The following is a 12262-nucleotide window of genomic DNA, read 5'->3' as shown; positions in this document are numbered from 1 at the left end:
CCACACAACTGTGCCGGAGCACAGATACACCACGTTTCCTAGGTGCCAGTATCTGTCCTAATGTACTGAGTCCCTACACTTATTCTCTGACTCAGAGGAGTTAAATGCGGAAGACACATTTCGGTTGAATGCATTCAGTTGTGCAAATGACTAGGTATCCCCTCTCCCTTTCCCTTCCCTAATGCTGCTAATGCTTATTCCAAAATGTCCAGTTATTTTTTGTTTTTTAAACAACTAATTGCTTAAATTATTTGAATACCATTTCGTTATGTTTTTTTTTTCTTCTGTGAGCTGTTTCTGTAGAGATAAATCAGATCAAGGCTGAACTGTGCAATGTAGCAAGGAGTTGTAGTTTCAAACCATCCAATATTCGACATAGTTTAGGGCAGAAAATGTGGTAATTAACTACAATGACCATAATCCATTGTGCGCCCGCTTAACACTAGAACCGCATGGCCTTTCAGCATATAAGTATCCGCTAAGGAACGTTACGAGGCGTCCTCTTTAGCATATGCATCAGATGCATATCAACCCACAAAGTGCGCAAACATGCTTGATAAATAAATGCTTAATAAATAGTGCATAAACTATTGTAAAGGATTAATTCAATAAAGAAATATGCGTGGAAATATATAAAATATATAAATGTTTAGATAGAGTCAAGGAAGTGTTTTGTATAATTCTACAAAGTCCTAGAAAAAACATAGGCCTATAGCCTATTTTAATTTCCCTTGCAATTAAAACATTAAAGTTTAATCCATTTGATCAACTTTATTTGTATATTTGATTAGTAATAGAGTTATAGTAATTAATCATGTCCAGTTACAGCTTGTTTAGACAAAGAAGAAACTAAAATTATAATAATTGTCCAGGTGTCGCCTATCTTCCCCATTATCCCCAGTGTATTTATACCTGTGTTTTCTGTTTGTCTGTTGCCAGTTTGTTTTGTTCATCAAGCCTACCAGCGGTTTCCCCTTGCAGCTGTCTTTTTTCTAGTTCCTGTTTTCTAGTTTTCCTGGTTTTTACCATTTCTGCCTGCCCTGAGCCTGCCTGCTGTTCTGTACCTTGTCACACCACCCTGGATTATTGACCTCTGCCTGCTCTGACCCCGAGACTGCCTGCCATTCTGTACCTTATGGACTCGGATCTGGATTACTGACCTCTGCCTGCCCTTGGCCTGTGGTTTTGCCTGCCCCCTGTTCTAGTAATAAACGTTGTCACTTCGACACTGTCTGCATCTGGGTCTTCTCCTGAAACGTGATAAATAATAATAATACAAACAGCCAGCTGCGCAGCTGAAATCATTTGCTGTATTCCTAAACAAAAGCACCAGTGCATGAACAATTGCAAAGGATTAATTGCATGAATAAATATTTGTGGAAATATATTCATGACAAGATATAAAAACAATCATTTGTTGATCGTATCAGACACTGTATTATGCCCTTCTACCCGTGCCTTTACACATGAATCAATTCTCTTTATGCTTCGGGTCCACAGTCAGCACACAGCTTCGGGGCTTTGTGTGAACAAATGTGCCTCATTCCGCGTGCACCTACTTGACATTGTCTTCTTTTTCCCGAGTGGGAACTGTGGTGCTTGGGGAAGAGGGAGAGCAGGACCTGCTGCCTTGGCAGCCTGCTTGACGGCTGTAGCCTCTTTCTTGGTGTTCATGTGGTTCTCACAATGCTCACATGCCAGATCCATGATGAAATCTCTCCTGCTGACTGTCTTATCAAGGCATTGCTTGTACAACACGTACGCGTTGATAGCACCCATGTCGAGCACGTTGTAAAACACCACAACAGGAGAGCTGCGAGTACCTCCTTTTACAGAGCACAGTCTTGCCATCTGGTCGAGTGCACCCACACTAAACTATTACATAAAATAGAATAGGTTAGAATTATATAGAATAATAATACTAATAGTAATAATATGAATGTAATATAATAAAAGGGGACCATATTTGGTGTTTGGCAGGTGGAAAGGCTATCTGTATATGGCAGAGATATATACCATTGTGCGATTGCAGTCTGTCACCGTCTCCGGTTTCTTCTTCTGGTCACTGCCGATGGCAACAATGGGATGCATGGTGCTGAGGATGCAAACACTTATTTATTTTACATCTGTACACCATGAGTGTTGCTTTACCACAGCTCCACTGGTATGTTGTTTTGCGCAGAGGGGGGAAGCTCCCGCCTTTGTTTGTTCACTGTTCCAAGCAGGCTAGTCTTATTTGCAATCAATTTGTCTGCCAGGGAAATTGATGTGAATAAGTTGTCCATGGTCACATTTTTGTCTTTGCCCATGGAAGGCTCCACAAGTCTCAAACCCACAGTCTCAGAAAATCGCTCACCCGCTGGCCTGGTTTCATCTTTCTCCAGATATGAAAAGCCATTGAGCAAGTACTTGGCTTTGACATCTAACCAAAACTGAACTAAATTGACATGCACCATTATCAGTTTCTATCTGGTTTCTATCGCCCATTCATCCACTGACTTCAGGAAACAGTAAAGGGAGCACCCCCTATCCCCTATCCACATCGACATCTACAGCTAACCAAAACTGAACTAAAGTGACATGCACCATTATCAATTTCTATCTGGTTTCTATCGCCCATTCATCCATTGACTTCAGGAAACAGCAGAGGGAGCAGTGGGAGCACCCCCCTATCCACATCGACGGGACAGCAGTGGAGAAGGTGGAACGCTTCAAGTTCCTCGGCGTGCACCTCTTCAATCTCAGGAGGCTAAAGAAATTTGACTTGGCACCAAAACCCTCACAAACTTTTACAGATGTACAATTGAGACCATCCTGTCGGGCTGTATCACTGCCTGGTACGCCAATTGCACCGCCCACAACAGCAGGGCTCTCCAGAGGGTTGTGCTGCCTGCCTAATGCATCACCTGGGGCAACCTACCTGCCCTCCAGGACACCTACAGCACTTGAAGGCCAAAACAGGAAGGCCAAAAAGATAATCAAGGACAACAACCACCCAAGCCACTGCCTGTTCACCCTGCTATCATCCAGAAGGTGAGGTCAGTAATGCTGGGAGCGAGAGACTGAAAAACAGCTTCTATCTCAAGGCCATCAGTATGTTAAATAGCCATCACTAGCGCATTAGAGACACAGACTTTAAACCACTGGCCACTTTAATAATGGAACACTAGTCACTTTAATAGTGTTTACATATGTTGCCTAACTCATCTCATATGTACACTACCATTCAAAAGTTTGGGGTCACTTAGAAATGTCCTTGTTTTTGAAAGAAATGCACATTCCTTGTCCATTAAAATAACATCAAATTTATATGAAGTACAGTGTAGACATAGTTAATGTTGGAAATGGCTATTGTAGCTGGAAACAGCAGATTTGTTTTTATGGAACATCTACATATAGTAGGCGTACAGAGGCCCATTATCAGCAACCATCACTCCTGTGTTCCAATGGCACGTTGTGTTAGCTAATCCAAGTTTATCATTTTAAAAGGCTAATTGATCGTTAGAAAACCCTTTTGCAATTATGTTAGCACAGCTGAAAACTGTTAAGATCTCGTACAATGCTGTGTCCTACTCCCTTCACAGAACAGCGCAAATTGGCCCTAACCAGAATAGAAAGAGGAGTGGGAGGCCCCTGTGCACAACTGAGAAAGAGGACAAGCACATTCGAGTGTCTAGTTTGAGAAACAGATGCCCCACAAGTCCTCAACTGGCAGCTTCATTAAATAGTACCAGCAAAACACCAGTCTCAACATTAACAGTGAAGAGGTGACTCCAGGATACTGGTCTTCTAGGCAGTGTTCCTCTGTCCAGTGTCTGTGTTCTTTTGCCCATCTTAAACTTGTATTTTTATTGGCCCGTCTGAGATATGGATTTTTCTTTGCAACTCTGCCTAGAAGGCCAGCATCCCGGAGTCGCCTCTTCACTGTTGACGTTGAGACTGATGTTTTGCAGGTACTATTTAATGAAGCTGCCAGTTGAGGACTTGTGAGGTGTTCTGTGAAGGAAGTAGTACACAGCGTTGTACGAGATCTGCCTTAAATCAACAGCCATATCTTTGGCACCCCGGGAACAGTGGGTTAACTGCCTTGCTCAGGGGCAGAATGACCGATTTTTACCTTGTCAGCTCAGGGTTTCGATCCAGCAACCTTTCGTTTACTGGCCCAACAGTCTAACCACTAGGGGCCTGCCGCACAGCCAGAGCACGGACATTCTTGGAAAAGATTAGATTTGGAAATAGAGCTGCACCTCTTGAATTTTGAGAGTTATTTGAAAAAGGTAAGTGTCATAGAAATGAAAATATTTTACCTGCATGAAGGAGGATTTGATAAAGCGATGCTCCTTTTCCTACATCTGTCAATTACAAAATGCGCCCATCTCTTCATGTACAATTTGACAATTTATAGGCTTAATATTGTCACTCATCAGATTATTGTAAATGTAATCTTGTCTATTGGCTAACTCTTATTATGTGTGAAATTAGTTTTGGTATAGTTTAGGTGTAGTTTCGATGGGCCTGCTGTGCCGGCTGACTGGCATCGTGTGTTTCCCGCTCATCAACTTGGATAGAGTCAAGGATATGTTTTGCATTATTCTAAAGACCTACTGCAACACATAGCATGTCTTCATTTACCTTACAATACATTTGATTAGTAATAGAGTTACAGTAAATAAAACAGTCCTTCAACAGCTTATTTTTACAAAGTAAAACGTAAAAGAGAATGGTATCAACCTGCAAGGTGCGTGGTCAAATTATTAACTGAGCGCCAACGCTGATAAATAAGCATAACACAAACTCATCATTACACTATTGTCTTTCTAAATTAAATCAACCTCTTCACCTTCCTAATCATTCACCCTCCTTATCATTCAGTTAGGCCTAATTTAAATTCAATTGTGAAGGTGCATAATTATTGCCCATTCATCCATTTGTCGTTCATTCAGTGAGGAAAGAGAGTCGCATTAGCGCCTGGCTGGGTACCAACGACCTACAGCACATTGTCTTGGGGGATTAAGTTGGGAATAGGTGTGACAAAAATGGGTAAGAAGGCTTTAAATACTTTTCTGTTTGTGATTTCAAAATTCTGACAAACGAGCAGTGTAAACTAAAAACATTTAGGGAAAGTCAGGAAAGGGGCAGGACATCGTTTTTTGGTGGGGAGCAGATTTTTTTATTTACAAAATCAAACGCCAGTGGCCGTTCGGCTATGGCGGTTCTAGTGTTAAACTTATCCGGTCTGTGAGGAGCAGACATGGAGACTGAGAGAAGAGAGAACCCACGATCTAGAGGGATGGAAAGCAGTTGCTTCGCGAGCCTGAAAATACATGATCTAAGTGATTGATAGTTGGTATTCAGCAGCCATAAAAGTATGCCTTAATTACTTTGAAAAACTCCTAAAACAGTGATTTTGTCAGACAGCATAGGCTCATAGTCATAAAATAAAACAAATATTTGATTTAATGTAAAGGAAATGTAATATATGATGGTTAATAAGTGATGAGCAGTAATGGGCAGTCACTACCATCATGGGACTTGTATTCATTATTTTATTCATTGTTACAGCATTCAACCCACATAATGCATCGAAACCCGTGATCATTTTTTTATAATCAATCCGAACCGAAATCAAAAAGCACTAATCGCTCGGCATTAAAGATGAAAGAGAAGCACCAAAGCACAGAACTTCATGACATAAACACATTAAAATCACCTGCTTAATGATTGTTATGTTAGTAGCCTAGCCACTGGTTTGACATACTGTAGCTATTAGTTAACTAGTTATGAATCACTATGTGTTGCTGATGGGCAGTGGATTCAAAGGGAAGCCAGGCGTCCCCAAATATTTAACCAATAAAAATTTTAAAATCATTTATCTTTCGTCTCTCTGTGTTTTCATACATTTCCATGAATTAGCAAGTGGCTGAATCTCAGTATGTGTAGCCCATGTATCTGATGCTGTCTGGAACAAAATTGTATAAAATGTTGCCGCAGAAGCATTTGATTGATTGAGACCTGTAAGCATTTGGCCATTTGGTATTTGGCCTAAAATAATTAGCCAGTCATCGTTGAGCTGAGCTGAACTGTGGGTTGTCTTGGTGCAGCAAAATGCCCGACCAAGGGAAGCCAGTTTGGATTTGGCTTCAGAGCAATCAAAACACTTCCTAAGCAAAACATCATTTTCAAACTTGTCTGTTTCTGATCTGCTGTGTTGATGTCCTGCAGTAGCTAGCTTGATAAATCGGGCCTTTCCTAAGCCATGGATGGAGATGGGGATTTGGACTTGTGTTTTTGGCTTAATTCTCTGTACAGACCAATGATTATGATGGCAATTCTGATCTAACAATAAATTCATATTTTGTGCCACTGGCCTGAGACGATTGAAGTTCAATATGTAGCCTAGATGTATCCCAGTAGGCTCACGTTAGCTAGTTAGCTAACTTAGCTGGTTCATTGTTGCCCATGCGAGGAACTGAAGCTAGCAAACATTTTAGCTAGGTAGCCTATGACAACAAAACTAAAAGTGTACTGTATGACTGAGCCATAAACCATTTTGCCAACATGAAAGAGAGGAGGATGACATTGGCGTTCAACTAGTCTGCAAGTAGGGTGAGTCAACATTTTTTGTTTTACTTGCATGAGCACGGACGCACACACGCACGCACACACACACAGATAAATCAGTACCATGGGCAGCCACATGATATTTAGCCACATTGATTGGACTAAATTGTTTTTGGTATCTTTACATTTGTTTCCAGTGTATTAAACTAAGCATATATAGCCTTGTTGATTTGATGATGTTTAAACATTTACGTTGAAATAGTGCTTGAATAGCGGAGGCAGTGCTCCTGTTGTCTTTGTGGCGACTTGCGGTAACTCCGTGGTTCAAAATCAGTAGTTGTTTAGTAAACTGTCGAAAGGATGAACTCATTGACCATGCTACAGGTGAACGCATTACGTATAACAGGTATAACGTATTACATGCAATATTTGCTTTGTGAACTTCACCGGTTTTGTGATGAAACAAACGTATGTGTAGTTGAATATATTCCGCCACTGTGAGACTGTTGTCTTTATGGTCACGGCCTTATTATTGTATATCTCGGTTGCGTTTGAACGAATGGGTTATAGAGCAAACAACGCAATTATCACAACAGGTTGTAATATGGCTTTTTAACTGGCTTGGCTTGGCTTCCTCAGTGATTTTACCCACACACTGCTACTGTTGATGGAGTAGTTTCCTAAATGACTGTCAGCTGTTGAGTTGCTGATGAGGTTGTTTCATTAATACATTGTGTTGTTGTTGTTGTTCTTACAGAGTTTCTGTGGGGGGACTCAAAGCCACTGGCCCTCTTGTTCTTCTGTGCCAGAGACGTCCCGAACCGGAGAGCTTCATACACAGGGTCCACTTTACTGCCACAAGCTGGGAGGAGACATTGAGAAAACCTATTTTCAGTCAAAGCAATCACACAACAAGAACCCCTACATGACAGTCTAGCTGCGTATCAATGTAACCTACTGTTCATGTTGTCCTTTTGAAAGGAATATAAAGTCCTTTGTCTTGTCTCAGTAAATGATGAAGGCATTTGCCGAAACGTGTTGGTTTCAACAACAAAATATACTTTTCTTAATAATTAAGGAAACTTACCAATAATAGCTGAGTATCTTCTGTTCATGCACATTGGTTTGTAGTGACATCTCTAGAGTATTGTCAAGGCAAAAGGAAAGAGAGTGCGCTTACCAATGGGCATGACTTCTTTGATGTAGCCAAACTGCTCCGTTATCAGCAGTGGGGAGCTGTAGTACCGTCGAAAGCCCTTTGGCTGTGGAGGGGGGAGGGAGAGGTTAAGAGAGGGCAGGAACATCATAGTGAGTGATGGATCGATACGTCAACAGACAGCACAGCACACCACCAGCAAAATACATTAGAGCCACTGCATAACCTAATTTCTCTGTTAAGTTTCCACATGCACTGTATTAATCAAATCAAATTGTATTTGTCTATACTGTACTTTAGTCTGGGTATCAGAGTGTTTCTGCATTCAACCACGCAACATCATTGTTTGTCTTGACAATGAGTTGGCCAAAGCAGAGGAGCCATTTTAGACATATTCCAGGCGAGAAAAACTGGTTAAAACATATTCACCACTTCAGACCACTGTGACATGTCCTTCCTATTTCCCCCCCGTAAACCACCTGCTGATCACTCTCCCTACATCAGCCATGCTAAACATTATTACCTAATGTTTAGTTAAAATTTCTTAATGAGGGTTGTTTGAAGAAGTGCATCTGGACCAGAAGCAGATTAGTCCAGCATCAATTCTGTTACTTTAAGTAGCTTGTGTACAGTTTGAACAACTAAGCTGGCAGAGTGCCATACAGCAGATTTCATAGCCCGTATTCACAGAGTTTCAGAGTAACAATGCTGATCACGGATCAGTTTAGCCTTTTAGAGCATAATCAATAAGATTCTATGGACAGGAGGGGGACCTGATCCTAAATCAGCACTCCTACTCTGAAACCCTTTTTGAATACAGCCCCAAAGTCATTAAGAAGATGTATACCAGTCTCTTTGCTGTTAAGTCCTGTCCCATTCCCCACATACCAAGTTCTTACAAGGACACTCCCCCAGACTATCATTTATCTAACCATGACATTTCTGTGTTTACTGCTTCCCATACAATCAATATTTCCCATCAGAGATGTGTCCCTCGTATATCCAGAAAAATGACAGTAGACAGCCTCAATTTTCTGAATCAGTATCTCACCCAAGAAAGAGTAATCTGAGGTAAGGATGGTAATGTCAGTGAAATACAGTGCCTTGCGAAAGTATTCGGCCCCCTTGAACTTTGCGACCTTTTGCCACATTTCAGGCTTCAAACATAAAGATATAAAACTGTATTTTTTTGTGAAGAATCAACAACAAGTGGGACACAATCATGAAGTGGAACGACATTTATTGGATATTTAAAACTTTTTTAACAAATCAAAAACTGAAAAATTGGGCATGCAAAATTATTCAGCCCCTTTACTTTCAGTGCAGCAAACTCTCTCCAGAAGTTCAGTGAGGATCTCTGAATGATCCAATGTTGACCTAAATGACTAATGATGATAAATACAATCCACCTGTGTGTAATCAAGTCTCCGTATAAATGCACCTGCACTGTGATAGTCTCAGAGGTCCGTTAAAAGCGCAGAGAGCATCATGGAAAACAAGGAACACACCAGGCAGGTCCGAGATACTGTTGTGAAGAAGTTTAAAGCCGGATTTGGATACAAAAAGATTTCCCAAGCTTTAAACATCCCAAGGAGCACTGTGCAAGCGATAATATTGAAACGGAAGGAGTATCAGACCACTGCAAATCTACCAAGACCTGGCCGTCCCTCTAAACTTTCAGCTCATACAAGGAGAAGACTGATCAGAGATGCAGCCAAGAGGCCCATGATCACTCTGGATGAACTGCAGAGATCTACAGCTGAGGTGGGAGACTCTGTCCATAGGACAACAATCAGTCGTATATTGCACAAATCTGGCCTTTATGGAAGAGTGGCAAGAAGAAAGCCATTTCTTAAAGATATCCATAAAAAGTGTAGTTTAAAGTTTGCCACAAGCCACCCGGGAGACACACCAAACATGTGGAAGAAGGTGCTCTGGTCAGATGAAACCAAAATTGAACTTTTTGGCAACAATGCAAAACGTTATGGTTGGCGTAAAAGCAACACAGCTCATCACCCTGTTAAGATTTATGGGAATATGGATGGAGCCAAATACAGGACCATTCTGGAAGAAAACCTGATGGAGTCTGCAAAAGACCTGAGACTGGGACGGAGATTTGTCTTCCAACAAGACAATGATCCAAAACATAAAGCAAAATCTACAATGGAATGGTTCAAAAATAAACATATCCAGGTGTTAGAATGGCCAAGTCAAAGTCCAGACCTGAATCCAATCGAGAATCTGTGGAAAGAACTGAAAACTGCTGTTCACAAATGCTCTCCATCCAACCTCACTGAGCTCGAGCTGTTTTGCAAGGAGGAATGGGAAAAATGTCAGTCTCTCGATGTGCAAAACTGATAGAGACATACCCCAAGCGATTTACAGCTGTAATCGCAGCAAAAGGTGGCGCTACAAAGTATTAACTTAAGGGGGCTGAATAATTTTGCCCGGCCAATTTTTCAGTTTTTGATTTGTTAAAAAAGTTTGAAATATCCAATAAATGTCGTTCCACTTCATGATTGTGTCCCACTTGTTGTTGATTCTTCACAAAAAATACAGTTTTATATCTTTATGTTTGAAGCCTGAAATGTGGCAAAAGGTCGCAAAGTTCAAGGGGGCTGAATACTTTCGCAAGGCACTGTACATGCTTGTATAAGACAAGTAGGTGGAATAACTAACCTTTTACTGAAGTTGGCTAAAATCAGGCTCGCACAGTGTTTCTTGTTTAGTCTTTTTTTAAATATATATATTTTTTTACCCCATTTTCTCCCCAATTTTGTGGTATCCAATTTGTAATTACAGTCTTGTCCCATCGCTGCAACTCCCGTACAGACTCGGGAGAGGCGAAGGTCGAGAGCCGCGCGTCTTCCAAAACACCCCGCCAAGTCGCACTGTTTCTTGACACAATGCCTGCTTAAACCAGAAGACAGGCGCACCAATGTGTTGGAGGAAACACCGTACACCTTGTCAGCATGCATGTGCCCAGCCCGCCACAGGAGTCGCCAGATCACGATGGGACAAGGACATCCCGACCGGCCAAACCCTTCCCTAACACAGATGACGCTGGGCCAATTGAGCACCGCCTCAAGGGTCTCCCAGTTGCAGCTGGCTGCGACACAGCCTGGAATCGAACCAGGATCTGTAGTGACACAGCTAGCACTGCGGTGCCTTAGACTGCTGCACCAATCGGGAGGCCTTGTTTCTTGGTAGTCTTAAACAAATCTACTTTGAAACAAAAGTATACACCTCACACATGGTTATGGGCTTAAAATAAGAAGACACCTGTACCATGTCAGATATAGAGTTGAAATGTATTACGTTTTGAGTTTGCATCCCAATATTACACTTTATATACATCACAGACGACTGAAATATAACAAAACCGCTTTACATAGAAGCACAGGATTTTCAGCAGGTTTTTAAAATAATGTTTATCATGGAATTATGAAAATCTAAATATCATACCATCCATGAGGCCACTAGGTCATTTGACTGCAGGAAAGGGCTACATCAGGTGTTTATCAATAACTAGGTTTATCAAAACAAGGAGATTCAACTCAGCATAATATACAGTGAAAGGTAATTTCCTTACTGGGATAATGATCTGACAATGAAATCTACTTGTATTGTGTTTCAGGTTTTTGGCAGCTATTAGTACTACAATTAGCACAATCATTCTGCCTCCACTGCACAAAGGAGGAGAGGCCTCCTTTTGTTTGTTTACATTTTGCATGATCAACCGTGTGTTCAAGCAATCTGCATAAGTAATCTGCCTTGATTGATTCTCAATGTGCCGCGGCTGATAACGAGAAGCTGAAATAAGCAACTCTCGAACTCTATCAGCACCTCTCAAGTGCAGCCCAATAGTCACAGGTTCACTGTTATATTTTTATCTTCAACTCAAACATCGCATCATGATATATATTTGGTTTCAAGATAGCCCCAAGCAGCAATGTATTCTCTTTTTACTCCGACCAAATGTTGTTGCCAAGAGAAATAAGCAGGGTTGTAGAAATACAACCTGCCAAGTTTAGAGAAACCTTAATTTAGAGGCGAGCCCCACTGGGAGTATATTCTCTTTTTATGCTTGACCCTTCAACCTCATTTTCCACTCCTGAAAGCTGATCCCTATCTCCACAAGGCTCATCCTCAAGGCATTGGGCAGCTCATGGAAGAAGAAAAAAGGAGGGCAAAGGGAACACGTGTCTCCCTGTATCCAATATATTCTCATGGTTCACAAGGTTCACTGAACCTCAGTTCAATCCTGATCATTTTCATTTAATCCTACCCAGTACTCCATTTAAACTCAGTAATGTCCAGTTATTCCCAATAATTCCCTGTCAATCCCAGGAAAACCCCCTCCCATGCAGGCCAGGGACAACCTGGACTCTGGAGGAGTTAGTCACTGGAGAGCCAAGGCAATCACACATGACAGAACCGAATATACAAGCTGTATATTTTCTGCGTGGGACGTGTGATTCGATATGAATGACTTAAAAACCCCTGTGTAGTCGTGACTGCCAGTTCCCTTGAGTACAGTGGACG

At 41.5% G+C, this 12262-nt stretch overlaps 1 protein-coding gene across 1 annotated transcript in view; it reads right to left on the bottom strand.

Annotated features, from left to right (window-relative positions):
* The window catches only part of LOC110505296 (SH3 and cysteine-rich domain-containing protein), an 86587-nt gene that overhangs the window by 43676 nt on the left and 30649 nt on the right, over window positions 1-12262 (bottom strand). Inside the window, exons 4-5 of the mRNA XM_021584440.2 lie at window positions 7742-7823; window positions 7317-7423 (exon numbers count right to left, since the gene is read on the bottom strand). Of these exons, the coding sequence (XP_021440115.2) occupies window positions 7317-7423; window positions 7742-7823 (189 nt within the window). The remainder of the gene's footprint in view (window positions 1-7316; window positions 7424-7741; window positions 7824-12262) is intronic.

This window comes from Oncorhynchus mykiss, chromosome 25 (assembly GCF_013265735.2).
Source record: "Oncorhynchus mykiss isolate Arlee chromosome 25, USDA_OmykA_1.1, whole genome shotgun sequence".
Lineage (NCBI taxonomy): Eukaryota > Metazoa > Chordata > Actinopteri > Salmoniformes > Salmonidae > Oncorhynchus > Oncorhynchus mykiss.
Note: the sequence above shows the minus strand (reverse complement) of the source record. Positions and strands in the feature narration are given on the sequence as shown.